Genomic DNA, 27,913 nt, shown 5'->3' on the forward strand with positions numbered 1-27,913 from the left:
AGGAGGGACTGCCACCCCACTTAGATACGCGTTCCTTGGGGTGGAGGGGCTGAGGAGGGCCTGACCCCCTCCAACCCCAGCCAGGGCCCTCCTCCTTCCTCACCCCTATCCGTTTTGACTGTAAGTCCAGCTCACCTTTGCCTTCAATATGTAACCAAAGGAAAACTCGATACTGTTTCCACCACTGTCTGCCCACCCAGCTCCCTCTTACTCCCTGGGCCCAGAGAGGGAGAAGAGGCTTGGGGGGGGGGAGGGGGGCAGAGTGAACGGTTCTACAGCTGTGTCCCCTTTACCTCAGGACCCCCAGAAGGGGCCCTGAGAGGTAGGGTGGGGGTCTGGCTGCAGGGGCTGGGGGAAGGTGCACTCTGTCTATTATGCACCTGAGTGCTTCTTTGTTCAAATGGCCCCAACTTTCTGCTCCATCCAGCAGGGCAGCCCCTTCCTCATGACCCTGCAGACATTTCTCCCCCTCCTCCCACACCCAGTGTTCATCCCACCAACCCCCTGCCCACTGCAAAGGAAAATAGCCTTACAGACCCTAGCCCAGAAACCCTGCTCCTGGGGCAAACCAGTATGCTCCCCCCCCACCCCCCATTCCACCTAGTTTGAACCTTCCCTTTCCAGGAGGAGGGCAAGGAGCAAAACAGCCCCTCCCCTCCCCCTCGAGTTGTGGTGGCCCCAACCCTCCGCCTTCTTGACCCAGCTTGGGCAAGGTGCGGAGGTCAGGAATCTTTGAGGACCAAGCCCAGTGGTCTGGGACAGGGAGGTGGTAGAGAGGGAAGGGTCTGATTTGGGGATTCCCTCCTCCTGACCCAACCCCAGAGAACGACCAAATCCCAGAGCTGGGAGGAAGCTAGGGGTGGGGGTGGGGGGTGTCCTGCTCTTTGAATTACTTGAAGGTACTGACTCCAGGCTGCTGTTGCCCACTGAGATGTGAGGGGGAGGGACGCTGTCACTGCATATGGGAGGTAGAGAGTGGCAGAGTGCAGAGAGGATCCACAACCCCCCCATGGCCTGCTCGCTCTTGCTGGGCCCTTCCTGGGGGGAGCCTTCCCCTCCCATGCCCACCCCTCACTCTGGGCACCCTCTCCAATTGCACTAAGTAGCTGTTGTGCCAGTCTAACCCCCCACACCAGGGTGGGGGGGTCTCTGCTTCCAGCCCTTCCCGCCTCCACCCCCATCCCCGACAATCGCCTTGTTCCCTGTATTCCTGGATAGCTCAGCTTTGTATGTGTGTTGCGGGGAGGGGTGGGGGTGGGAGCTCTTCTGGCTGGAATGGATGTGGCAGGAGTTGGGGAAGGGCTAGGGGGTAAGATGGAGGATCTCGGCCCCCTCCCCCCTTCCCCAACCCCAAGCCGCAGAGGCCCAGGAGGGAGGGTGTCTACTCTTGCTGCCCTGTGTCTTGCAGATGTGCCAAAATGGGGGTGGGGGGAGGGGAGGGTGCCTGGCAGAGCAGCCCCAGAGTGGCTCTCTCAAAGCAATACAGTGTCCCCGCCCCAGGGGACGGCAAGACAGGGGAGAGGGTTTGGGGTGGGGACCCGGGTTTCCCCATGTACAGCTAGCTGTGTGTAGTCAGGGTGGTCTCTGTCTGGTACCCGCTGTGGACGTCTGTGTGCGTGTGCACCTCCCTCCTCCATGCCCTGCATGACCTGTGATGCTGCAGACACCACCCTCCCTCGCAGGTGTGTGATGGGGGACACAGAGGGCGCAGCCCGTGTCTTGTGCCTCCCCCCACCCTGTGACCCATGTACTCGGTTGTAGGAAGTAAAGAGAACTGAGCACAAGTCACTGGATTCTAGTCGAATCTTTCTCTAAGCAATTTTCCCATTCCTGCCCCTCCCCCTGCCCTGGGTCCACCTGTGGTGCTAGTGTGGGGGCGGGGAGCGGGGGGTGGGGGGTGGGGTGTTCATGCTGGTGGGCAGCAATAAAGGGCAGATCTGCCCCGATGCCTGTGTCCCCTGGGTGCTGAGGGCAGCAGGAAAAAGGGGGGAACCTGTGCATATTTACCCCGCCCGCCCCCCCTCCCCGGGCTAAAGCACAATGCTCTCCCTGCAGATCGATGCCCTGGCCCTCCCACCTCTGGGCCCCCTCCCTCCCCTCGCTGGTTTTCTATGCTGTTTTGGTGCAAGTACAACTGTCGTAGTCATGGCTTTGGGATGGGTTCTGTTTATTAAAATCCTGATCGCTCCTACTGGCCCGTGTCCCGCCTCCATTCCTGTGGTGGGGGGAAGGAGAGGCAGCCTCAGCCCCTGACCCTGGCAGTCAGCCCTCCGAGGCCAGTGGCCAGAGCCGCTCCTCCAGCAGGGCGATGGTGACCATGAGGCTGCCCCCCAGCAGCAGCCCCAGCCCCTGCAACAGCACTGTGAGTGGGGTGGGCGGCTCAGCCGGGCGGAGCAGAGCGGGGAGCTGAAAGGAAAGGAGACATTAGGATCCGACCCCCTCCCTGAAAGGGCCTCAGGGTGTCAGCAGCCCTCGTTGCCCAGCCTCTTCCAGAGCCTTGCAACGCCCCCCCCACCCCTGTCTTGACTCTCACTCAGACCCCCAGGGAGCTGGAGGCCGGGGAGGGGCGGGGCCCTGCCACTTCCCTCTTCTCTCCCCACACTCGTCCCTTGGTGACCCATCCCACACCTCTCACCATGTCCACGAGGGCCACGTAAAGGAAGACCCCCGCCGTGACCCCAAACACCCAAGGGGTGAGGGGGACAGGGCCCAAGCTGAGCCCCACCCCCAGGGCGGCACCCCCCAGCCCCAGGGCTCCAGACACCAGACTCAGCAGTAGCAGTCGCCGGAAGGTCAGGCCGGCCTGGAGCAGCATGGCAAAGTCACCTGGTGGGGAGAGATGGGGGGCTGGGAGGGGCGGTGGGCAGGCAGCTCCTCACCCACGCTAGCCTGCAAGTTTTGTGCCCACCGTACCCCCTGCAGCCTGGCCTACCCAGTTCATGGGGCAACTCGTGGCAGAAGACCGCTAGGCTGGTGCTGAGGCCGCTGGAGAAGCCATCTGAGAAGGCTGCACCTGCAGTGGGCGTGATTACCGGGGGTCAGTCGTCCTGGGAGGACACCGTCCTGAGGAGCAGGGGAGACCTCACATCCCTACTCTCCTGGCCCCAGCCCCTCACACCTATGGCCAGCCCGTCGGTGAGGTTGTGCAGGCAGTCTCCCAGGAGCACCATCCACGTGATGTGGGTGCCCCCGCCGCCACCTTGGTGCCCGTGACTGTGGCCTCGGTGCCCGGGAGGAGCCAGAACTGGTGAGGGCTGGCTGTCCTGCTCCCCCCGACCCTGAGCCCCTGGCTCTGCAGGGGGACAGACAGGGACAGGGTTGGTTGCTGCAAATGAGGACTGGGAGCTGGGAGCCCACGCTGACCTCCAGTCACCTGGAGCCGCCCGCAGGGGCTGAAGGGCCACCCCATGGCCGTCCTCTGCGTCCGGGTTCGGTCTTTCTCGGTCCCGTCTTCGCCACCTGCAGCATCTCTGAAATAGGAGGGTATCCCTCCTGGTGGAGGAGGCAGCAGAGCCGGGGACTAAGGGGCGGCCAGGCCACCAGCTGGGAAAGGGAACACCTGGGTCCACCTCTGCACCTGGGGACATTCTTTGGCTTCTCTGCCTTCTCTGAGATCGGCACCTCCCTCTGCATTGACTTCACGCAGGAGTGGAAGGCCATTTGGCCCGTGCTCCTGGTCTACCCTCATTGTTAGCACAGCGGGGCAGCCAACACTCCAGGGCCACGCTCTCTCCCTCTCAGCTCCTGGGGCGTTTGACCAGCTCTTGGCCTGGACTCTGGTCCTGGCAGGAGGAGGAGGAGGAGGAAAGAGTGTCACTTACTAGCCTCAGTCCTCGGTGCCGCAAAAGCCCTAGCATGTTCTCCAGGACGAAGAGCAGGAAGAGGCCTCCAAGCACGGACAGTCCCGGACCTAGGTCCTCCTCCGGTTGCCCGCTGAGCCCTGCATGCTGCCCTCCTTGGGCCTGACAGAGAGACAGGGCAGACCCTGGAAGGCCCCCACACTCAGCCGCACCCTCCCTCCCCCCAAGATGGTAGGCCTTTCCCCCTACATGACAGTGACACAGGAGCGGGCAGGAATGGGGGGGCGTAGCTGGGGCGGGGGGGGGGGGCTGCCCAGTGGCTGGAAGCAAGCCCCTTGGACCATGGAGAGAGGCCACCCTGGGGGCAGGATGACAGGGAGGGGGTTCACATACGTGTGGCAACAAGTGTAACAGTGCGTCCCCGCAAAGAGTGCCCACGGCCAGGGCCCCCAAGAAGCCCAGCAGGGGCCGCAAGAGACGAGGTCCCAGGAGCCGCAGCAGCAGCAGAGAGAGGGGCGTAGGGAGGCTGAGCAGCAGGACTGCCAGGGCACTATGGGCCAGGGCTGGGAGGACCAGGGTCTGCAGTTAGCCAGAGTGGGGGGTGGAGGCAGGGTGCAGACACTGCAAACAGACACAGGACTGTCCACCGCTGCCCACTCTCTCACCCACTGACCGGCTAGTTGGTCCCCTGGGGGTGCTGGAGCTGGGCCCCGGATGCAGACTCGGCTGTCGATCTGATAGAGCAGGGCTGGGCACAGCAGCGCAAACTGGCGCGGGGTCAGAGGAGCAGCAGGGCTCAGGCCAAAATTGACCAGGAGCTGGGAGCCATTCAGACACTAGAGGGGTTGAGGTGGGGTTTCAAACATCGGGAAACCACCAGGAACCGTGAGTCAGTCTGTCTACTTTCAGGGCAGAGCCTGCCAGGCTCCCTTCTGCTCACACAGGCAGGCGCCTCGGGCCCAGACAGCTGTGCACCCATGCGTGGTGGCTGTGTGAGAATACAGCCCGTGCAGGTTGGGCACGCATGGACACTGCTGCCACCTTCCGCCCTCCCAAGCCCTGGTGGTTTTGTGGGCTTGGTGTTTGGGTAAGAGCCCTCCATTCCAGAAGCTTAGGAGGCAAGGCGTGAAAAGCCAACCCACCTCCTCCACAGCCCTGTCCCGTGGCCACTCAGCCGTGGCTGGGTGCTCCTTGCCACAGGAAGCTCACTGGGCCTGCTGTGTGTGGTCAGGCAGCTTTGGCTGCCTGGTGACGTCCAGGAAAACAAGGTCAGTACCTTAGATGAACACCCCCTACAAGTCTCCTCCCCAGGTAACCAGTCCCAGCCCCTGGACTACTTCTTGGGGTTCTCTGCTTGGCCAAAGATAGCCCAGAAACGGTCTGGGAGCCTTGGGTGTGGGCTCACCTGCTCTGAGCTCGGTGGGCAAGTATTTCACTGCCAGAATCATGTATCCTTAAGAGGTCATTAAGATGTTTGGGGGCTGTTGGGGTGTTTTTTTTGAAGCAACTATTAAATGGCTGACTCTACACTTGGCCATCACAATCCCCAGTCTCTTTTCCGGTCTCGAGACCGTCAGACTCACATCCTCATTCAGGTGGTCAGCCAGCGAATGGTCCAGCAACAGAAGCCTGTGGAAGAGGTCCAAGCCCGAGGGGGCTGCCCCATGGGGGGCGTGGGGGGCATTTGGCTCCTCCAGGTCACCCCATCCTGAGGGGCTTAGGGGCAGCCCTGCCCACACGTCCACACTCAGCTCGGAGTCCTGTGGCCTGGAAGGGAGGGGAGCAGGTCAGACTCACTCCTGCTCTCAGCCCGCTTGGAGAGGTTCCCACAAAAGTCGGGGGAAAGTGTGCTCCCGCCGCTGGCTGGGGCTTCAGGGGCACATAGGCCAGGAAGCATCCTTGCTGAGAAGTTGGGGGACTGGACCAGGTAGAGGTACCCCTGGGAGTGGAACCTGGGGGAGGGCAGCCCCAAGTGCTGAGAGCCCAGACAGCCTGGAGGCACCTAGCATTGGAACAGAGGGTTGGGAACTTGCTCTTGGGCCTAGGAACTTGGAGGGGGGCAGCAGAAGGCAAGAGGGACCTGGTGGGGTGGTGGGGGGTGATTTTCAGAAGGCGAATGGAGGCGGATGTAAGCCCTCAGAGGAACTGGATGATGAGGCATTTTGGGGTGCTGGAAGGGGTTAGTACCTGTGTGTGGAATTGTCTCCGGCGGGGGGTGTAGCTCGGCTGGCTGGAGGCCCATGGTGTCCCAAGCGAAGCCCCTGAACCCGGCCAAGCCCCAGGCTGTGCAGAAGCCGCGCCAGGCCCCCTGCTGTCAGCGTCCCGTTCTCCCCATACAGGCCAAACAGCTGGGCCAGGTAGTGATTTTGCTCCTGCTCAGCGGGACCCAGGTTGGGGGCTGAGCCCCCTGCCCACGCCAAGACCACTGACATACACAAGGCAGCCAGCAGGTGACTCACTGGGGACCCCATCATTGTGGGAGCAGGGCTCAGAGGCTCGGGTGCTGGCTTCTATTTCCCCTGGAACATCTTGAAGCCTATTCCCTGGAAGGACAAGCAGGGTGGGCAGGCGCCGGGGGGCTATAGCTCTGTTCTCAGGGAAGGGAAGACCCTCGCTCCACAAACCTGCTCTCCCACCTGAAATCTAGCACTAGCCCCTTCCCTGCTCTGTGTTTGCAGTTCCTGGGGCCTCTGCCCTGGCCCAGAGCTCTCTCCGGCCCTTCCGTCCTGCTCCCCACCTTCCTCCTCTCCACCACTTTGACCCCTCTGTCTGTTGCCACGGCCTTACCCCCACTGGCAGTGTGAGGCCGTCAAGCACCTCAGATCCACGTCCACGTCTGGCCTTGCCCAGGCGGGCGGTGGTTTCCTGCGTGGGGGTGGGGAGCCCCGTATCAAACACCAGTGCCCAGGTGGAACGGAGGCCAAGTCAAGTAGAAGGCTGAGATGGACAAACCCCTCCTGCCCCGCCAGCCCACCTGCCTCGGGGCGGGACCAGGGGTGGGGCCAAAATGGGAACGCTCACACCAAGAGGAGTTAATGGTTCACTGGTCTCTGGGGTGGGGGTCAAAGGTCAGTCTTAGCTGGGCCCCTGAGTCAGTCGGGAGGGGCCATCCTCTGCCCCTAGAAGAGCCACGTGGCTAAAGAGAAGTTGGGTTGATTCCCCTGTAAACAATCCATGCCATCCCCAACCCAGCTGGTACCGCTGGGGCCCTTTGCTCACTTATACTGCCATCCATCGGCGGCGGTGACTTTACAGCTGGCACTGGGCTCACCTATCTGCCCCCTTCCACCCCCCACCCCCTTCCTCCTCTGCCCACCCATTTCCTGGACCCATGTGTCCTTAAGCTGCAGCGGAGGGTGAAGAGGCAGAAACGCAACAATCTCAAGGGCATCAGGGGAAACTTCGTAGCGATTGCTCAGCCCAAAGGGAGGAAGAGCGGGCCGGAGCTCTGGCAAAGGGTGAAGGCCGGGGAAGCAGTATCGGGGGCTCTCAGAGGCCTGAAGATGGGGGGGGCAAGGTTAGCGGGGGCAGTTGGTCTGGAGGGGCAGAGGTCGGCATTGGCATTACCTGAGCGAGCGCGGACAAGACGGGAAGGACACTCAGAGGAAGGGGGACCCAGCCTTCTTGGTTGCAGCTGGGGGTTGGGGGGTAAGTAGGCAGGCGGGCAAGGGTCACCTGCAGGGAGGGTGTAGGGGAGGGACACCACCTTAAAGGGGCAGGCCTGCTTTGCTCAGAACTCCTTATCTGTAACCTGTGTCCCGTCCACCTCCTGGGGGCACCCCATACCTCCACATGCCCAGCTGCTAAGCTCTTCCTTTCCCCGCACAGAGCACAGGAGTCCAGTCGGAATGATAACATTTATTAGGGAAGGGATTTCAGTGAGGCTCCCGAAGCGCGCGCACACACAAGAGACACACCCTGTGACTGTCGCTTCTAAAGAGGGGGGGCGGGCAGGCAGGATGTCCGGAATTGGAGGGGACAGGCAGCTCCAGGTGGTCAGGGGGGGACCTTGGGCTAAGGGTGGATAAGGCCACTGCTCATTGCCCCACCAAGGCAGTTTAGTGGCAAAAAACGACCGCTCCGTCCCCCCAGCAAGGCAGCAGCCCAGTGTCCAGTTGTCTTGCTCTCTGCAGACGCCTGGGTTGTGTCTGGCGGCAGGAAGGGAGGAAAGAGTGTCTTGCTATCTCTTGCTGCTCCTTCGGGTTTCTTTGCCATTACTGACAGGGTTGCTGGTGGGGCCAGGAGGGGCAGCAGATGTATGGTTGGGCTGGCTGCGGGTGATCCGGGTGCTCGGTGGGTGGGAGGGAGCGTGGGGGGGATGCGGGCCTCCGCCGGGACCTGGCAGGGCGCTCAGTCCGTTCCCATTCTGGTTCTCGGTGGCTAATGAGGGAAGAGGAGGAAGAAACAGGAGTGAGAGCACTCAGGGAGGTGAAGGGCCGGCCTTACAGCTTTCACCAGCCCCCAGAGAGTGGCACGCGGAGCCCAGGGAACCCCTTCACCAAGCACAGCGGCCCCTCGCCACCGAGGGACCAAGTGCAGAAGATGGTGGTGGACTGGAAGGCTGGCGCCCTCAAGCAGACTCGGCAGTCACACAGCGTGTGACCCACGGGAACCGGGCGCTCCCCTACTAGAGGGGCGGAGTCAGGCCTGGCACTCACCGTGTGGCTCCAAGCTCAAGGGCCTTTGACAGAATGCCCTTTACCGAGTCACTGCAGAACTTGGGAAGCTTGGGGCGGGGGATACAAGTGGGTCTTCAAAACAGAAGAATTGGCATGCATGTGTGTATACATGGACCTTTTTTGAGGACATACATGTGTTTGCCATGGTAGTAATATTCATTTTTTAAAACAACAGACAAAAAAGCAAAACCAAAAACCCTCAAACCAAAAAAGATAGCATAAGCAAAGATATTGTTACCATAATCACTCCTACCGAGAATAATGTTTTTTGTATGTATTTTAAATGTTTGATTAGAGCCAGCTGTGTGAGATGTCTCTCATTTCTGTGCACATCACTACCTACCTCTGCCCTCCCTACATTGTATTACAGTCATTCTGTAATCGCCATAGATTCCAGTCTCCTAAAGGCAGGTGTTACGTAATCCCTGACACCTATAAAGTACTCCATAAGTGCTTCTTAAAGGAAGACAGCGGCACAGCCATAGGCCTCTCAATGGGGTGGCTATCGTACACTCGTGATGCTCAGACAACAAAGACATCTGCTGTGAAAACCAAAACAGCATGTCCTTCCCCCAATTCTCACACACACACACACACACACACACACACACACACACACACACACGGGAGTGGATAGAAGTCCACATGAAGTTCTTAAGCCGTTTCTTTGTTGGTGTTAACCCTCTTGTACCTGGTTAGCAGATGAGGACATGAGCCCATGTGTGGCAAATGAACATTAGAGGTAAGCAAGCTTCCAACGTAGCGTCTTAGAAATACATTTTTTAATTTTTTTTTATAACTCACTAAGCCACAGAGACAGGGGAAATTGTAACCAAGATACTTTCTATTGGAAACATAGATGCTAATCTGTGTGTGTGTGGGGGGGGAGTTAAAAGTCATTATTTCATGGTCTTCTAAAGACACATCATGACCCTCAGTGGCTCTGACATGCCAGTGATTCAGAAAACCATGGTAACTGGGGATGTTAGACACAAATGGGAGATGGGCAGAAGCAGCCTGAAACCTAGGCGATTGGCCAGAGAGGGCAAGAGCCACCTAAACACCCAGGATAGGGCCAACTCGGGAGGTGTGTGGTACAAACCAGGCTCTGAGGAGAAGCCAGAGGGCAGCGACGCTTTGGTGAGGGAGGGGGCATCAGTGGGTGGCTCTCCTCACCAGTGGTGACCTGCACTAAGGTCCCCATTCCTCAAGAGACAAAGAGGGGGGCTCGAAGTATATCAGCTGGAAGAGTCATGACCCCAAGGTACACCTGTATTCCTAGAAGAGTGTGAATGCCAGATGGGCACAATTTGGTGCTGTCAAGCATGTTGCGGTGTGTAAGTCAGTCCGGGTGTACTGAACCGTGTGACAGTCAGTGGGCAAGGTCGGAAAAGCAAGGATGCAGCGAGAACGATGATCGCGTTTGAAGGAGGGCAAGCAAGCCTGTGAAGTACCCTCCCGTTTGCCTTTGAGTGAAGTGGCAGCAGCCAAATAGGTCCTAAACCCTTCCACCTAGGGGACTTGTCAGTCTCCCAAGTCACAGGCTTAGGAGAAGAGCTGGCTGGAGGGGTTTAGGTGAAAAGGAATGTGGGGAAGGGAGCAAAGGAATGGCTGGAGGCACAAACCATTAGCTGCTCCCCTGCGGGCAGGTGAGCTAGGAAATAGTCAATTCACACCCACCCTGAGGCACCTTGGAGAAGAAATGGGTAATTTGTTTAGGAAAGATCACAGCTTTGAAAAGGCTATGGGGCAGATCTGTGCCGACACCACAAAAGACACACACTAGAGTCAATTCCTGGTGACAACAAACAACACAACAGGTTGAGGAGGAGGAGGAGGAGGGGGTAGCCAGCAGAAGAGGCCCAGTGGAGGAAAGGGAGTAGGTTTACCTGGAGACGCAGCAGGGGGTCCGGTGGGAGGCTGGGGGGCTGCAGGGCTGCTGTCGGTGTTGTTCTGCACCTGAAGGCACACAGCAGATAGTCAGCTCCAGCTCCACCCGGTTTTTCTGCGGTCTGGCCTGCCCTCCTTCCCCACCATTGTGGCTATGGGACTTACCGCCTTGTTGGGTGCCTGCTGGGTACTGTATTCTGGGTTCGGCTCACTGAAGTTAGGCACCTCAGAATAAACCATACAGAACCTGCAAGGGGGGAAAATGGCCAAAGCCTTAAACTCATCCTTTGGGGTTCACGCTGGAGCCCCGGAAGGGCCTAGATGCAGGGGGAGTGGTACATCCTTAAGCTCTTTCCCTGCAAACCTCCACTCTCCCTCCTTGGCCGGAGGAGGCTTCTTCAGCCCAATTCATAGAAGCAGGAACTTACTCTCCAATTTTCTGCAGGTCCCCTCCACGGCCAGTGTATAGTGTCAGACAGCCTTTAAACACTGAAGCATACCTGTGGAGGTAAAAGAAAGCAAAAATTCAGTCTTCACAAAAGGTACAAGGACTGTGAACCTCCCCCCACGGCCACCCCCACCCCTGAGTGTTGCTGCCCGTGAGTAGCCCCTATCCTGGGCCAGCTTACCCCTTAGTGAGGCGGATAATGTCCCCGGGCTGGATCAAGTTGCCCACATCGTCCCACACTGAGATGTTGATGCTGCCTGTCTTGTCTGCCACTTTGCAGGTCCGCACCTCGTGTCCGTCCTTGGTCTTGGTCACTCGGCCTGGAAGGAACAAACCAATAGGGTGGAGGGGGAGAGGTGGTCAGAGGGATGAGATCTGGGTATTGATGGGGTGAAGGCAAAAGTTTACAAGCAGTGCAAAGTCCAAATCACCCTGTGGCGGGATGGGGTGGAGAGGTGGGGGTGAAGGGTCCAGTACCATGGAGAGGGCCCTGAGTGGAAAGAGACGCGAGTGGCAACAATCAAGAGTTCTAGCTACTTTGTACCCAAGCACATCTTAGGGAAGGGAGTGAGCTGGGTCTTCTGGGCAGGCCCTGTCATCAGGGCGGAGACCGGGACTGGACTGTGTTCTCCCCGGTTCCACTCACGTCCCCTCGACCCCCGCCCCCGCGCCCCAGGCCCAACACCCAGCAAGCTACCTGTCTCCAGTACAATGAAGATGAGGTTCAGATTCTTGAGCCCTGGCTTGATATCCTTCACAAAGGTCTCGGTCGTCATGCTGCCCGGGCCGCGGCACCTCACTGGCAGGGGGAATGGAGGCTCAATGCATAACGCCCTCACTCCCATGCGGCATTTCCCAGGCCCCGCTGCACTTCCCGGAGCCTTTAACCTCAAGATCAGAATTTGGGAATCTCCGGCTAGACGGCTTAGGAGCTGAAAGGTCCCCTTAGGGATGCGCTTGCAGTCTTAAACCCCGAAGGGGGGGAGCTAAAGGAGATGGGGGTAGGGAACTTGTTGCAGAGCCAGGGATTGGAGTCTTACTCGCCAAATATCCCTCCTAAGAATAACCCAGGAATCGGTCTATCCCCGCCACCACCCACCACCCACCACCCACCACCCACCACCCACCACCCACCACCCACCTAGCCAGTCGGCCTGACGGTGCACGCTGCCGAGCTGCCCGCAGGGGGAGCCACAGGCCAGCAGCCGCGCCGGATGCCACCCGATGGAACGCGGGAGTGGGGACATTCCCGGAAGTTTGTCCAGGATGGCTTACTTCGTCCAATCAGTGTCTAGCCACCAGCGCCGACCCAGCCAATCACAACCTGGGACATACGCAACGGGAAGGGGCGTATTGCAGCTATTAAAGGGGACTACGTGGGCCCCCAGGGAACCCTGGTGACGAGCGGTGGTATACGGTTGGGCTGCTAACTCTAAGGCCAGCGGTTCGAAACCACCACCACACGCTCTACAGGAGAAAGATGATGCTTTCTACTCTTGTAAAGAGGTACAGTGTTGGAAACTCTCAGAGACAGTTCCACCCTGCCCTATAAGGTAAGTCAGAATTGACACTAAGCCAGTGAGTTTTTTAGGTGGGTCCTGGTGGCAAAGTGGGTTAAGCTTTGACCTGCTAGCAAGCAAGGATGGCAGGTCAAACCCACCTGGGAAAAAGATCAGGCTGTCTTCTGAACCCTTAAGGAGCAGTTTTCTATGAATGAGAGTCTTCGCGATGGCAGTGAGTTTGGGTTGGAGTGGGTTTAGGATGTAGTCATGAGTTGGTATCCACTTAAGGGCCCTGAGTTTGTAGTTTAGGTGATTGGTTTTGCAAGGGGGAAAGATACACGACCATATGGCGACTCAGTTTCCCATTTTTCTTAAACTTGACTGGGAGAATCCACTTCATGACATAGGCTGTTAAGATTTTGTTGGGGGGTTGGGGGAGGGATGAGCTGATACCAAGGGCTCAAATAGAAAAAAAATGTCCCCAAAATGATGGCAACATATGTATGAATTGTGATGAGCTGTAAGAGCCCCCAATAAAATGTTCAATAAAAATTTTTGTTTGTTTCTCTCCAAGACATGACACAGTGGAAAGGGACAAAAGGCTTGATCGACCAGGTGATAAAAGTTCTGAGTCCTGCTTATGCGTGATACATTGTTCCCTGTTCTCACTTAAAACCATGTAATTTTCATGCCCATTTCAGAGATGAGAAAACAGGAGTGATAGGATGCCCTAGTGGTGCTGTCGGGTTAGGTGCTAGATTGTTAACCATGAAGATGGCTGTTCAAACCCACGAGGTGCTCTCGAGGAGAAAGATGAGGCTATCTGCTCTGGTAAAGACTTAGAATCTCCGAAGCCCTACATAGTGTTCCTATAAGTGGAATTGAGTGCGTTTGCTTTTTGGTTTTGAGTCAGAATCGACGTGATGGCAGTGTGTTGTCTGTTTGGTTTTGCTATCTGTCAGTCTATTCCTGGAGAAAGATGAGGCTGTAAAAATATAGTCTCGGAAACCCAAAGGGGCAATTCTACCCTGTCCTCTAGGGTCACTGAGTTGGAATCTTTGCAAAGGCTGTGAGGTTTTTTGTTTTTAGATCTGACTACCCAGTCATCAAGTTGTTGCTAGCTAGCTCTGTACTATTGTATACAAACCAGTTACATAAAGACATATTAATATGCATTACAATTTTACTGTGAATGCCCATATCAGATAGCCTTTTAAACTAGTCTGAGAGGCCAAGTATGGTACTTAATGCTTTGGCTTGCTTAATTAACCCCATAGAGAGGTAGGCTCCACCTTGACTTTCCTCAGATCCCAGTAAGGGAATGGTCCTGTCCCACCCACACCTCCAATCACAAAGTTGTATGCTGAAGAAATCAAACCTCGGGGGAGGAGTTCAAGTTATGGGGGATCAGAAGAAGTAAAGATGAAAACTGGTAGAAGGAAGTAACACTGGGTGAGCTGGGAGGTGGGGAGGGGAGCTAGCGGAGGGTTATGGGTCCAGGAACAGCGTTGTTTTTTCTCCTTGTCCTTCCCTCTCTGAGGCGCTTCAAGGGAACTCCCTGAGCGTTTGGGGGAACCATCGTCTGGATACGACTGGGTGCGTGCGGCGGGCACTTTGAGCACTCCAAGTCAAAGCCTTGCTGTGGGTCACTACCCAGCTCTCCACCCTGCAGCGGCGGGTCGACTGCAGCATCCAATCCCATGACTATGCGTCATTGGGTTGGGAGTGAAGCTGACCACGGTTCTGGAAACGGGGACGGGGCGGGTCACAGGGCAGAACGGCCTCCCCGCGCCTTCACGCCCCACGATGCCTCAGCTCGAGGACGCGGGGCTGGTGCGCCCGCCCTGAGTTTCTTCCCGCCGGAGGGCTCGGCTCCCTTCCCTTCCCCTCCCACCCCCACTGCTTTCTCTCCGCACGGCCCCAGACATTCCCCTGGGAAGAACATAGAGTAATTCCTCCAAAGTGGCCACATGAACTTCCGGTCTAGAGCGGAGGCCTGGCTAGCCCGCACCCCGTCTCGTTGGTCGGCCGCGGCTGCTTCTCTGAAGCCGACTTAAACAAAGAGGCGGGGTTTGGTGACGGCTTCCGTCGCGTTGCGTAGCGATCGTGGGCGGGGCAAGGGCTCCGTGTCGGACGGCGGCGAGTGGTCAGAACCTTCCCCCCCCTCCTTCTACTTCCCCTTCCCCTCCCGGGAGATGCTGGGACTCGGCAGCGGGGCTGTCCCGTGGCCGCTGCGGCCTCAGCTCCAGCCTGCTCGGGGTACGGAGAGTCTAGACCGCTTCCAAGGCGGTGCGTACTGCGCCTGCGTGGGCACTCACCTAAAAAGGGGGGAGAGGGGAGCGATGCTGTGGGGGATGGGGACATAGTGGGCTGAGACGGGATGGGAGTGAAGATTAGAAATGGAGGAAGGGGCAGCAGTGGGGAGAGTTGGGAGATGAGGAGGGGCTCTGGAGGAGGGCTTTCTCGGGGGTCCGTCTGAGAGGGGAGCTTTGAGAAGTGTTGGGTGGGGGCGGGGAGCTCGGGTTGGCTGGAAGGAAGACTGGGAGGAGGGGGGCCTGAGAAGGTCGTATGAAATAGGCAATGATTGACGGACTGAGAGGAGAGGAAAAGACCATTGGCGGTGGAACCTGAACCCCCGCCCTCAAAGCCCTGGAGCTTGGCTCCTCTCCCATGCCTTGTCTTTGGCCGCCCTTTGCCTGGTTCTCCTCCTTCATTCCTTCCCCACTCCGCCTCCCACCCCACCGTGAAGGAATCTCACTCACATTCCTTAAGCCCCTGCCTTTCGTTTGCAGCCAGGCCCTCTTTCTGCAGCCCTCGCACCCGGGCACACCCTCTCCCCCCAAGAGCAGGCGGCCCAGAGGGATGGGGGCATTTTGCCCAAAGAATTGAAGGACACCTTCCCCAGACAGAAATTGCCTTTTTTCCCTTCTAACAGCAAATGGGCTGTTAGTCCACCAAGCCTTTTGAGAGTGATTTGCGATAGTGTTCCTTCCTTCCTGTACGGTGGTTTGACAGTGGGACCTTAGGACAAGAAAGAGACTGATGGTTTTGTTCGTTTGTTTTCCACGTAGGAATGGAGGTAGACTAGCAGGGGGAACTCCAGTGCTGCCCAGTGTATCCAGCCAGCCTTGTGCTGTGCCTGGTTCCCACCTGTTAAAAAGAAGGAACAAGCATTTTTCAAGCCCCTCTCTACTGTAAAGTTATTTCTTGTTTGGGTGCTGTAAACAAAGCCTTACTCTGGGGATAGCTGTGTTCAGGATGCTTTCACATTTATTATTTCTTTTCAGAAGTATATGCACCTAATTCTAGGGTAAATCAGGCAAGTGTCATTTTTCCCCACCTGACAACTGAAGCAGTTGAACTCCTGAAGGGTGACAGGGCTTTTCTATAAAGGTGCGTAGTTTCTTGATGGCAGAGCCAGGACAGGCACCCTGACTCCTCATTCTCCTCTCAGTTACGTTTTTATTTTGTTCTAGCCAAGGAGGCATCATCTGAAGGGTAGTACAAAGTACAATTAGTTTTCCCAGCCAGGGCAGCTGGCTGTTTACTTCCTGAGTCTGGACCTTGTCACTTGTGACGGTACATAGCCAACAGCACTGATCCTGAAAGCTTTTCCCAAGGTACAGTGCCTATGCCAGGGTGTTGGACAATGGGGCTTGCTCAGATGAAATGCCCATCATGGGTGGGAGAGAAAAGAGTAACGGGGAGAAACATATCAGCCCCTCCAACCACAGGGATGAGAGAGGGTGGTGTGTGCGACATTATGCTCATGTCTCTGCTTAGTTTAAAAAACGCCACGCTGATGCTGACGGACATAGTAGGTTAATGAACATATGTACCAGCCTCAGAAAAGGAGGTGGTCCCTGTGTTCATGTCTAACAAGCAGTGATCTTGCCCTTGGCTCTGATCACCGTGATGGTGAAGAGCAGTTTGAATAGTTGCCATTCTCCTGGATAGAGTAGACCAGATTTCTCCACACCCTTCATCCAAAACCCTGTCTTCCTCTGCTTGATGCCATCTTTCTAGTGACGAGAGTCTGCCTAATCATACTGGCATCTGCAGTCTGCCCAGTTGTCCACCTTGGGAGAGGTCCAGATTTTACTGCCTCTTCATTTTCTTCCTTCCTTCCTTTTTAAAAAGCCCGATACTTCCAGGACCATTTCCTGACTTGGGAAGTAGGGTTGCACCTATAACATTCTTGAGTGTTTGCTCCCTATAAGAGTAGTATTTCCCAATGGGAAGGTAGGACCCGAATTCTTTTTACATAAATCATTGATGTGAAAGCCCTGTGGAAGTACTAAAGAATCCCCTGCACATGGAAGATACTCTGATGGGTCTGTGTATGGTCTAACCACAGCTTTGGAATCCCTGGAATTACTTGTCCTTCTGTGCACGGAATACGACAGACTTTTCTCTCGTCCACAGCTCCTCTTCTCTACCGTTCCTCTCCTCCCCCCCAGCTCAGTTTGAATCTGTTGGGCCAAGAGTCTGCTTCCTTAGCCAGTGATCTTCCTTCTTCGCAGGTAGTCCTGTATGCCCGGCCCTGAAACTCTAGTCTTAATGCGGTTGTCTCATCCTCCCGAAAGCCCGCCGGACCCAGTTCTGTCCAACCTCCCTGCCGAGTGGAGGTAGTTCCTGACTCACTGTTTCTCTTCCTTGTTCCTATTAATAGAGGGCTCCTGGTTGTGACATCACGCTCATCCCCTTGGCGATGGAGCTTGTCACTAGGAAGGACGACTCATTTGGAAAATAGCCAACAAGATGGGCTCCTGGGAGCGTCTCCAGAGTGGCACTGAGTGGAGGCATCAGGGGGTTGGAGCCTTGTGAACAGGGAACCTGCCCCCCAACACTTGGAAGGTAAAGAGCTTTGATTCAGGATCCCATTCCAGGCCTCAACCCTCTTTGCTCCAGTCAGGGTTCCTTCTGGGCTTGAAAACCTGGCTCTTGAAACTCCTGTCTGCTGAACCTTTCTGTGGCCGACCCACACCTACCTCCTTGTTACATAATTAAGTCTGACCTGAACTCTTAACTTGTACTTGGTGGTACGTTACTTAGGATGTTTCATGTCTTTTAAAAAAATCTTACATACCCATTGGATGCAGACCTACTCCATGTTGTTAACTGCTGTTTGAGGACAAAGATTGCGTTTTCTTTTTCTTTTTTAATGTGTCAAGGAGAATGGGTACGAAGGATGAAGATGAGGTTGGAGGTGGACACACAGAAAGGTCTGGGTGGTGGTGGCCAAGTGAGTGGCCCTGACTGGCTTTTGAAGGGCTGATGAGCCTCACTTTCAGCTTTAATGGAGCCGTGAAGAGTGGTGCCCTTCTGGATTCTTCTGGAAAGCAAGCCAAATGCCAGGGTCCTCTGTGCTAGATGCAATATGGATGATAGAGTTGACCACGTCAGCAGAACCTCAGAGCCCACAAAGCCCATTACCTCATCTTACAGGTGAGGAAATTGAGTTCCTAAGAGGGGAGCAAGGTGGAGTGGGCGCCACCACGAGAGCAGTCGTGAAGACGGTGCAGGGCCAGGCGGTGTTCCCTTCCATTGTACACGGGTGTGCTGTGAACCGCCTGGATGGCACCGAGCAACAGGAGGTGCCAGGTGACTGCAGTGTGAGGACTCCTGCGCAAGTCCGACAGGCTGCTTCCTTTTACTTAAAAAGCCCAGGGACTTGCCTAAGGAGAGCAAAGTCATTAGTGGTCAAGCCAGGGCACCTTTTAGATCATAATTACCCCCTAATTTGCCCCTATTTTTGTTTTATATGCTGAGTCTTAGAGTCTTAGAACTTGTAGAGCGTCTTAGCACTCACATAGTACCGGAGGGTTCGTGAGAAGTAATTTTCCCAGTGTCACGCATTGGATCAGTTACAGAGTTAGAACTAGTTCTCAAATTTTTATAGTCTTGATTCAGTTATTTTATTTGATCCATTTTATTTCCCCCTTAAAATAGGGTACAAATTGTATGCCAATAAAACTGTTTTAAAAAGAAAAAAAATAGGGTACTTTGGCTTTTTTTCGAGATCCATTCCTTCATTGCGAGATCAGGAAATGTGAAATTTTGGGGGAACACCATGTAGTTCTTTAGCACTAATATCTTCATGAGGCCGAGGTTTCTCAAGTTGTCTTTTTCATTAGACTGGGGCAGGTCCCTGTGTCTTTGGCTGTTTGTAACAAGTGGCCCTAGAGACTCCTCGCACCCTCTGCACCTAACTGGGCAGTATCAGAGGAGGAGGATACTGAATACATCACATGCCTCCGATTTTTGTCCCCAAGCTTTTGCCAAAAATTGTTGACAGCATACCTAATTACCCTAAAATGAAAATTGGGGGTTGAGGCGTGTTAGAGAGAGAGAGAGAGAGAGAATATATATGATTGACATGTACGTGGGTTCCAGAAATTGAACAAGTGAGGATAAATAGGCGTGCTCCTTTGAGAACAATCTTTTCGTTTTTATCTTTTTCTATTTCTAGCTCTGTGGGCATTGATCAGAGAAGACAGCAGGAAGGGTCTGATAAAAGCCAGCACCCTTACAGTCAGACTCACGCTGTCGTCTGATCGGGAACATGGGGGAAGTGTAGTAACATAATTTACCTGCTTTGACTCTGGCCAGCAGAGTAGGAGGCTGGGAAAGGAGTTTTCGCTTTGGGTCGAGAAAGCCCGAAGGGATCCCTCAGGACTACCTCGGTCCAGCCTCCAAGTTTGCGGGAAGCCTTCTGAAGCCTGGTCTTAACCTACAGCTCAAGAAGGAGCTTCAGTGGCCATAGCGACTACCTGAGACTTAGGGTTCCGTTTTGCCCCTTGTGGTTTCAGTTTTATTAAATCGTCTGCCTCAGGGCCATTGTGAGTAATTTAGTTCTTCTGAGGCATCCCATCTGGAATGATACCCTGCCGGGGTGACGGCCCTTCAGCAGGGGAGTTCCAGAAATTAGAAGGAATAGTCAAGCGAGCCCAGATGACCGGCTTTAGATTAGACTGGGCAAGGCCGTCTGACTAATACGCTCCCAGGCTCCTGGGTAACCACATCAGAGGTGGCAGACGGGGAATACCCCAGCCAGACTAGAAACGAGGTATCTTCTGGGTCCTTGAGGCCTGAAAAGATACAGGTGTAGGAAGGTAGATAAAGCAGGGGGGGTCTGAAACAGGTTTATACCTTATAAATGCAGGGCCCAGCATCTCTACCTGAAGGGTTGTAAACCTTCACTTGATGGTGCCTTCTGCCCCACCCCCTCCCGGCGTTCCACACCCTCTGGCCATCTGTGCACTAATCCAGACAAGCTTTCTGCGATTTTTGTTTTATTTCTTGGGGGAGGGGGTTTGTCTCCCGAGGCCCCTCAGAAAGGAGCGGTGATTTTAAGTCAGAGTGCAGGGGCACAGCACAAACACTGAGTCTGCTGTCTCCTTGCTTCACAGCAAAAAGGGAGGAAAGGGTAATAGGGTTTCATTTTCTGAACCGGCCTCTGGTTGGTGAATGGATTAAAAACAAAATTAAGTCTGCAGAAATAAATGATCTAGATCAGAATTATAATCTGAGCATAGATTTTTTAAAATCATTTTACTGGGGGCTCATACATCTCATCACAATCCATCCATCCATCCAGTGTGTCAAGCATATTTGTACATTTGTTGCCCTCATCATTCTCAGAACATTTGCTTTCTTCTTGAGCCCTTGGTATCAGCTCCTCATTTTTTTCCCTCCCTCCCAGCCCCCCCCCCCACACCCCAGCATAGAGAATTTTAACATGAATACACTACATGCATAACTTTTTCCTGTTTAAATTGGACTCCTTTGTTTTTACAGTTTGCATTTTCCAGTCTGGGAGGGAGTTTTTAGCACAGTCGTTAAAAGCTTGGGGTCTGAGGCCAGTTTGCCTGGCTTTGAATCTGGTTCCACCACTTGTTGGCACAAGCTTTTTAACCTCTTCATGTCTCTGTTGTACACCTGTAAAATGTGGATAATAAGAGTCCTGACTCTTAGAATTGTAAGGATTAGATAAGCTAAGAAGCCAAAAATGCTTCACATCGTGTCTCGCTTGGAGTAATGTTCAGTGTTGGTTGCATTATTATTTAATTGATAACCATCATTGTACACATAGGAAAAACCAATAAAGCAAAATTGTGAGTGAAATTCCAAGCACCAAAAAGTCAACCCTTGGTAACAGCATCTGTAATATATAAGGGACTTCAAAAAGCTCGTGGAAAAACTCATTAGGTTTCAATTCCATTTTTCCATGAACTTTTGGAAGTGATCATGATCCTGTGTTTCCTTCTGAATATGCTCCAATCTAAGTGTAATTTAACATATAAGTATATGTGTGTTTCATGGTCATTAAGATACTATATGTACTTGCATATAAACTGAGTTTTTCAGCAAATTTGTTTTTTTAAATCATTGGGGACTTGTGCAACGCTTATCACAATCCATACACACATCCATCGTGTCAAGCACATTTGTACATTTGTTGTCCTCATCATTCTCAACATATGCTTTCTACTTGAGCCCTTGGTATCAGTCCTCATTATTCCCCTCCCTCATGAACCCTTCATAATTTATAAATTATTATTATTTTGTTATATCTTACACTGTCTGATGTCTCCCTTCACCTACTTTCCTGTTGTCCGTCCCCCAGCGAGGAGGTTATATGTAGATCCTTATAATCAGTTCCCCCTTTCTACCCCACCCTCCCTCCACCCTCCCTCCCGGTATCGCAACTCTCACCACTGGTCCTGAAGGGATCATCCACCCTGCATTCCCTGTGTTTCCAGTTCCTATCTGTACCCGTGTACATCCTCTAGCCAGTCTAGCCGGATTTTTAAGGTAGAATTGGGATCATGATAGTGGGGGCGCGGGGTGGGGGGCGGTGTTTGAAGGGGAAGCATTTAAAAACTAGAGAACAGCTGTAAGTTTCGTCATTTTCAGCACATTTTTAATGCAGTTTTATGGTAAAATTAGGTGCCTCGGCTGATATTTGGTCGGCCTTTACTTGAGTTTAAACAGTAGTCCCAAGTCATCATGATTATGCTACTTAGTACTGTATACCATCTTTTAATGGGTTTATTAGATGGGGTATTGATGATTGTTTTTGTTGTTCTTTTGAACACTGCCTAAGTAGCCTGGTTTCTTTTTTGTGCTCTTTTAAGAAAAGCTTTACCGGCATGTAATTCACATCATATAATTCAGTGGTTGGCTCATATAAGAAGCATTGGATCATCACTCTTTTCTGTGCTCTGGACCCTTTATTAGGCTGAGTTCCTAGAAGTGGGATTGTGCTGTAAAAGGGACATTTTTAGCACATTATTTTGTTGTGGCTTTTTCTGATCAACTTTTTCTCTCAAGAGTACGTTCTTAAAAAAAAAAAAAAGGGTACGTTCTTTTCAGCTACTGCTGTGATAGTGACCCATTGTGTGTGTGGTGTTTGTCATATTACATCTACGTGGCATTAAGTAAATATTTTGGACTTGGTTGCTTTTGATGCCTTTCTTTCACAAGGATAACTATAGATTTATTTATTCTTTTCTTTATTTGAATAAGCAGTGCACATGACCCCCTCCACACCCCCACACACAAACACAGAAAAAATTTTCAGAAACACAAATGGGGAAATTAAAACTTCTCTCCTACTCTTGTTCTCTGCATTGCTTTTCTTACAGCAGGCTCCACGAGCAGTTCATACGTAGCCTTCTGGAGGTTTCCACACACATGTAAGAATGTACACAACCAAATTGGTTTTGGTACCCCCAGGTGCATACTTTATGTATAATATTCCAAAATTTAATTTTTTTTCTCTATACAGTATAGCTTAGGAATTTTTTTCATACTTGGTACATTTTAAAGGCAGCACTCAAAAAAAAAAAAAAAAGGCAGCACTGATTTTATTTTCCCTCTGATTAATTTTTTCCTTATTGCAGTGGAACCAAATCACAGCTTAATTGACACAGACATTAGGGAGTCATTAGGTCACTGGGCACTTGTGGGCATTTGGGCATAGTTTTGCTGTTATGTACCTGTCTCAGCTCTTCCTCTTGATCTTTTTTTTTTTTTTTTAAACCTTCTTGATCTTTTTCTTTGCTCCTTTCCATTTGTGTGTATGTGCGCGTGTGTGTGTATGTGTGTGTGTGTGTGTGTGTGTGTGTACTAACGGATGGCAAGAGCTTACCATCGAGAGAGCACTGACCAGTCTGTACTGTGGTTGGTGAGCCCTTCAGTGGATTCTTTATCAGTTACCCGAAACCCAAACCCAGTGCCATCAAGCTGATTCCCAGTCATAGCAACTCGATAGAATGTTTCTAAGACAAACCTTTTCTCCTGTGGAACTGGTGGTGGGTTTGAACAGCTGACCTTGCAGTTAACACACCAGTGTTTACCCCACGGTGCCACTGAAGGAGACGTAAAAAGAAGTGATATTATATTGTGCCCATGTCAGGCATTCGCTTGTGGAGCTCTAGCTACCTTACTTTATTGGATAGGGTTTTATTGTGCTTTTTGGCGAAAGTATGCACAGTAAAGTAGGTTCCATTAAACAGTGTCTACACACGTTTCAGTGATGTTGATTCCGTTCTTTATATTGTGGCAGTGTTCTCATTATTTCCAGAACCCTAGTCTCCCTGCACCCCTACGTGCTCATCTTTGCTTTAGAGTGCTTGTTGACTATTTGGTCCTAGGTAGATGATTGTTTAAGAGTATAATGTAGGTGGTACTCTTTTTACCTAACCCATCTAGCTAGAAGGGATAGTTTGGGTTCAGGGATTAAAGACTATTTCAGGGCGGTAGTCTTGGGCATTCCCCCAGTCTCAACTGGTCTAGTAAGTCTGGGTTGTTTTTTTTAAAGAATTTGAGGTTCGGTTTCACATTTCTGTGCTCTTCTATCCGGATCCATCCATAATGACCTGATCAGAATTCGCGATCGTAGGAGCAGGCACCATCTGGTTCTTCCAGCCTCACGTGAAAGGAGGCCCTGGGTTCATGTAGACCATTGGTTCTCAACCTGTGGGTCACGACCCCTTTGGGGGTTGAACAAACCTTTCACAGGGGTCACCCAATTCATCACAGTAGCAGAATGACAGTGATGAAATAGCATTGAAAATAAATGTTAGGGTTGGGGTCACCACCACATGAGGACCTGTCTGAAAGGGTCACAGCCCAAGGAAGGTGGAGAACCGCTTATGTAGATGGGTTAGTAGACGAGTTTTTTCTGGACTCTTGGGTTTCCCTCTCTCTTGTGTCTGATGCGTAGAGAACCAATCGTGGTGGCTTAGAGGACTGCTAGTAAGCTTTTACAATCCTGGACCCCGCCTACTCAGCCACCTAGGATGTGGAACATAAACTTTATAAATTACATCCTGCCGACTGACAGAGTCGTCCCATGGAACCACGGCTCTGGTCTTTCAAACTAAGGACACCAGTCTCATGAGGTGAGTCTGGGAGTTAGAGGGACCTTGGTGTTCTGCAGTTTGATGAGGAGAGGGAGTCCGGGCTACGAGCCCGCTTGTGCTGTCTTGGCTTTTCTAGGAGTGATCTAAGCCTAGGGTGACTCACGTGTCAGTACTGTGGAGAGGCCTCTCACTCTGAGAGGAGCCTCAGCTACATGGTTCTTTAATGATCCATTCCACCTCTAAAGGCAAATAGACGTCTGTCTTAGCCAGACCAATGGGCAAAACACTTAGGTGATCAAATTCTGCCCTCTCCTCTATACTTAAGTCAAGAAAACATTCCTATTTGTGTGTGTGTGTGTGTGTGTGTGTGTGTGTGAGTGATCCCAGTGAGTTTACAGAGAATAGAAGCAGTTTCAGGTTCTACAGTAAACGGAACACAAGCCAGAGTCCTCCGCGGCACTGCTGCCTGGCCACTCCGGACCCAGCCCTGCTGTACTACATCGTGTAGCAGCCACTGGGAAAGAGAGAGAGAGAGAGAGAGAGAGCCCAGAGCAAAACCTGGTCTTTTCAGGGGCCCGATGGGAGGCGTGGTCAACAATACTGGTCGACCCCATTGGCTGAATCAAATTCACCTGGATTAGATGGGCCAATCCAGGTGTAAGGCCCACCTAGGTGTACCACAGCTTCCTGGCCAGAAGCTCCTATTTTATTTTTTAAATAATTTCTAAATTTTTAAAATTCTTCAGCCCAAAGGAACCATTTTTTTCATCTACATGGAAGACTGTTTAAACTTGAATTGCCACTTTTAAAAAGTTAATGTAAACTCATTAAGATTTTTAAAAACTAAAAAAATACGACCTACATCCACATCAAACCACTGTGACATTTTGATATTTTCTTCTGGTTCTCATATGTGTGGAGTATATGTGTAGTTTTAAAATAAATTTAAAAAAAATAATAATAAATAAATTTGTATTCAACTTTGTGGCCTACGTTTTTACATATTGTTTTATGGTTGGCATTTAACCTAGGCATATTCCATCGAATGGGCTTACATAATCATACCGTTAGTACAGCTCGTGTTCAGGTAGCCCTGGTGGTGTCGTGGGTTACGCGTTGGGCTGCTACCATGGGTCAGCAGTTCAAAACCACCAAATCGCTCAGAGGGAGAAAGATGAAGCTTTCCATTCTGGTAAAGATTACAGTCTCGGAAACCCTGCCCTTTAGGGTCTCTGAGTCAGAATTGACGGTTTGGTAATAAGAAATGAAGCTTTATAATTGTGTGGTTTTGTCCCCCCCCCCCCTTGTTGTTTTTAACTTTTTATGAATTGGGTGAAGGTTTACAGAGCAGGTCAATTTTCCATTCAACAATGTATGCACGTTTTGTTTCATGTCGCTCTTGCAATCCCCACCTTGTTCATCGCTTGCCATTTCCTCCCCGTGTTTCCGGCCTCATGCCCTTTTCCTCTCAGAGGATTGGGTGTTCTAGGGAGGGCCCTGCTCCCCACTGGTATTGGTCCCTGAATAGATCTATTATTTGGCTGAAAACTGAGCAATGGGATGAGTTCATTTTCAGACTTAAAGGGTGACAAGGAGCCATGTGATTTTTGAGACTTCTGTATCTCTGTGTGCACCCTTCATGCTTTAGAGGCGAATGTCCCCCTTCCTGTGTAAGCTTATTCCATATTTCCCCACTGCTGCCTCAGTGACTTGTCGCCTGCTCCTTCCTCTCTGTATATAAGCATGCACAAATCTTTCCCATCAGAGGGGAACCACAGGCTCCCCGCAGCCTCAGTGCCTTCTCAGTGCTTTCCCTCCCTTTGAGATCAGGCTTCGAAACAGTCACTTGCGTCCCTGTCTTTCCCACCTCCTGGTCACTTCAAACCACTGCTTTGTGCAGTGCCCTCCAACTCCTTGGCTCCACTGTCTCTAGCGTTCTCTGCCCTTTCTGATGTAGCCCCTGCAGCTGTTACTATTTCCTCTCCCTCTTTTAAGAGCTGCATTTGCTGGACTTTTATGAGCTGCTTCTCTCCAGAACTTTCTCCTGAGAATCTTTCCTCTCAAATGTCATTGTTAAAATAGTCGCATGTAGGTGGCGGGGGGGATGGGGTGGGGAGAGCTGATACCAAGAGCTCAATAGAAAGTAAATGTCTAAAAAAGAATGAGGGCAACATATGTACAAACATGACTGATTCAATTGATGTATGGCTTGTGATAAGAGTTGTATGAGCCCCAAATAAAATGATTAAAAAACAAAAACAAAGCAATAATCTGAAAAAAAAAAAAAAAGTCTCATGCACTGTTGGTGGTAGTGTAAGTTAAAAGGCGTTTCCGGAGGGCAGTTTGTCAATGTGTAGCAAAATAAAGAGCACGCCCTTCAATGTAGCTCTTCCACCACTAGGTGTCTCCTAGGGGACACGGGTTTGTTCATGTGCTCGGGAAAGCTGTTCCGAGAGCGTTCGTGGGGATGTGGTTTATTTCTTGGGAAAGAGAGAGAACAACGTCGACTTCTAGTTATGAGGAGAAAGGTGACATGTGTTTAAGAGTTAGACTGCTGGATTGCAAACTTTTACCCCTGGGCTAGAAAGGATGGGAGTAGAGACTTGCCTGCCCTGCTTGTGTGCCTACAGGAGTCTGTGTACACTGGAGAAGGGACGTTGGAAAAAGGACTACAGTAGGCAGTGAGTGCGGAGGAGAAACCTTGTTCCTCGAATAAAATGAGAACACAAGGAAGCTTCGAGAAGTGCCCGCCCTCCCACCCCCTTCATCAATTCTCTATCGATAGATCATCATCTGGTAATTCAGTTCTTCCATGAACTTTTTGAAGTCCCTTGAAGAAGCATTTTAAGAACACGCAAAGAATTCTTGTTTCCCCTGGAGTTCTGTATTCTTCAAACCCATCCTTTTTGTTTCTGTTCCGTATACTTTGCTAGTGTGGCCTCTCAGAACCCATGGTTTCAATTCCCGCATTCACATTCCTCAGAATCTCAAACGCTGCGTGTCCCACCGTGCTAGAATCCCCAGCGTTAGAATTGTGTCACGTTGTCCAGGGAGAAACAGGCATCTGCTTTTACTGCCTCCGCAGTCAAAGCACTCTGCTGCTAACTTTTATGAAAGGCCAGCAGTGTGAACCCACCAGCCACTCCGTGGGAGAGACGTGGCTCTCTGTGTCTGGAGAACTTGCAGTGAAGGAAAGACTGGCGGGCCTCAGCTCTCATGGAGGGCTGTTGTGAGCCGGAGGCCACGGTCAACCATGGTAGATTCTGCCTCTTAAATGCCTTAGTTCAAGCCTGGGGACATTTTTTTTTTTAAAGAATCTGAATTCTTATAATCATCTCCTAAAAAAATCTTAATTTTCTTCTGTCTTTCCTATTCCCTGCTTTTCTTTCTTTTTTTAAACAATAATTTTATTAGGGGATAGCAAGAGGACTAAGTGCTTTACTGGGGATAGCAAGAGGATTAAGTGCTTCTCAGCACACGTTCTACCTGAGTGAGGGAAGGAATGAGCAATACTGAAGATACTAAGCAGACTCGTTACAGTGCTAATTATTAGGAGCAGTTACATGTTTAACATAGTGCCAGTTTGTGGTCAGTTTATCATTTGAAAAATATCTCTACCTATTATACTCTTATTTCAGACTTTTCAAAATTACTTGGATTATAGTTAGTTTCCAGTGATGTTTTTCCTGTTTTGATGTTGGTGAATATTACCCAGTTTACTAATAAAACTGTGTGAAACACACACATACACACAGATGGTGCTCTTTTAAGAAGTACTCTGTTCACCTATATATGCAGTCAAATTGACAAGAGAAAAGATTAGATAGAAACTTTAGGGGAAAGCGAGTTTATGTAAATGGAAGGAACAACTCTGCAGTGTGGCTGCATTGTACATGTGGAAACTTTAGTTGGTATTTCTGCTCAAAATGGAAACCAGAATCATGAGGGAGTGGCAGATAAACTCAAATTGAAGGACATTCTAACTTGACTGGTCAGTGTGCTAAAAGTCAAGGTCATGAAAGATGAAAAGACTTAGAGTCTCAAGTGTCTCTCACTCGGTGGTACCTGTAGTCTCCGATGGTCTTTGCCAGAGGATATCATTAGCACAATTGTCAATGTTAGGTAAGATTTATTGATTAGAGAACAGTGTTATTTTAGTGTCAAGTTCTTGCTTTTGATAATTTTACTACAGTTACATAAGAGAATGTCGTCGTCCCCCCCC

The 27,913-nt window shown here is 51.8% G+C and overlaps 3 protein-coding genes across 9 annotated transcripts in view; 1 reads left to right on the forward strand and 2 right to left on the reverse strand.

Moving 5' to 3' along the window:
* Nucleotides 1–2,150: 2,150 nt before the first annotated feature.
* Nucleotides 2,151–7,459, reverse strand: SLC39A5 (solute carrier family 39 member 5). 3 transcript variants are annotated; one of them, XM_045290557.1, is made up of 13 exons: nucleotides 7,368–7,459; nucleotides 6,822–6,936; nucleotides 6,588–6,665; nucleotides 5,988–6,343; nucleotides 5,384–5,567; nucleotides 4,474–4,636; nucleotides 4,194–4,363; nucleotides 3,822–3,962; nucleotides 3,374–3,470; nucleotides 3,119–3,292; nucleotides 2,933–3,013; nucleotides 2,636–2,826; nucleotides 2,151–2,406 (listed from the first exon to the last, which is right to left on the reverse strand). In XM_045290557.1, the coding sequence occupies exons 4-13, from the start codon at nucleotides 6,272–6,274 to the stop codon at nucleotides 2,263–2,265; spliced, it is 1,632 nt and encodes a 543-aa protein (XP_045146492.1). In that variant the 5' UTR covers nucleotides 6,275–6,343; nucleotides 6,588–6,665; nucleotides 6,822–6,936; nucleotides 7,368–7,459; the 3' UTR covers nucleotides 2,151–2,262. The 3 variants fall into 3 exon arrangements, with proteins under 3 accessions (XP_045146492.1, XP_045146495.1, XP_004700613.1); XM_045290560.1 differs by having other exon boundaries at nucleotides 6,822–6,919; nucleotides 7,368–7,406; XM_004700556.2 differs by lacking the exon at nucleotides 6,822–6,936 and having other exon boundaries at nucleotides 7,368–7,456.
* Nucleotides 7,460–7,643: 184 nt separating this feature from the next.
* NABP2 (nucleic acid binding protein 2) lies at nucleotides 7,644–12,021 on the reverse strand. 2 transcript variants are annotated; one of them, XM_045290561.1, is made up of 7 exons: nucleotides 11,959–12,021; nucleotides 11,515–11,616; nucleotides 10,999–11,137; nucleotides 10,798–10,869; nucleotides 10,535–10,616; nucleotides 10,369–10,438; nucleotides 7,644–8,180 (listed from the first exon to the last, which is right to left on the reverse strand). In XM_045290561.1, the coding sequence occupies exons 2-7, from the start codon at nucleotides 11,591–11,593 to the stop codon at nucleotides 7,981–7,983; spliced, it is 642 nt and encodes a 213-aa protein (XP_045146496.1). In that variant the 5' UTR covers nucleotides 11,594–11,616; nucleotides 11,959–12,021; the 3' UTR covers nucleotides 7,644–7,980. The 2 variants fall into 2 exon arrangements, with proteins under 2 accessions (XP_045146496.1, XP_004700614.1); XM_004700557.2 differs by lacking the exon at nucleotides 11,959–12,021 and having other exon boundaries at nucleotides 11,515–11,850.
* A 2,457-nt stretch (nucleotides 12,022–14,478) lies between these two features.
* The window catches only part of RNF41 (ring finger protein 41), a 37,697-nt gene continuing 24,262 nt past the window's right edge, over nucleotides 14,479–27,913 (forward strand). Inside the window, exons 1-2 of one of the 4 annotated variants that reach the window (XM_004700558.2) lie at nucleotides 14,479–14,608; nucleotides 16,992–17,176. The gene's annotated coding sequence lies outside the window, so the exon portion shown is untranslated. The remainder of the gene's footprint in view (nucleotides 14,609–16,991; nucleotides 17,177–27,913) is intronic. The other 3 variants (XM_045290153.1, XM_045290155.1, XM_045290157.1) reach the window with 3 other exon arrangements.

This window comes from Echinops telfairi, unplaced genomic scaffold (genome assembly GCF_000313985.2).
Source record: "Echinops telfairi isolate 266 unplaced genomic scaffold, ASM31398v2 ScPeMD7_2;HRSCAF=8, whole genome shotgun sequence".
Classification (NCBI taxonomy): Eukaryota; Metazoa; Chordata; class Mammalia; order Afrosoricida; family Tenrecidae; genus Echinops; species Echinops telfairi.

Excerpts from the sequence above, each read along its gene's own strand:
- SLC39A5 (XM_045290557.1), bottom strand. The coding sequence starts at position 6,274 with ATGATGGGGTCCCCAGTGAGTCACCTGCTGGCTGCCTTGTGTATGTCA. Across the intron at positions 4,364-4,473 it reads CCCAGGGGACCAACTAGCCG|CCCTGGCCCATAGTGCCCTG; the intron begins GTCAGTGGGTGA and ends TGGTCCTCCCAG. Across the intron at positions 2,827-2,932 it reads CGAGTTGCCCCATGAACTGG|GTGACTTTGCCATGCTGCTC; the intron begins GTAGGCCAGGCT and ends TCTCCCCACCAG.
- NABP2 (XM_004700557.2), bottom strand. The coding sequence starts at position 11,662 with ATGGGAGTGAGGGCGTTATGCATTGAGCCTCCATTCCCCCTGCCAGTG. Across the intron at positions 11,138-11,514 it reads CTTCATTGTACTGGAGACAG|GCCGAGTGACCAAGACCAAG; the intron begins GTAGCTTGCTGG and ends TGTTCCTTCCAG. Across the intron at positions 10,870-10,998 it reads ATTATCCGCCTCACTAAGGG|GTATGCTTCAGTGTTTAAAG; the intron begins GTAAGCTGGCCC and ends TTACCTCCACAG.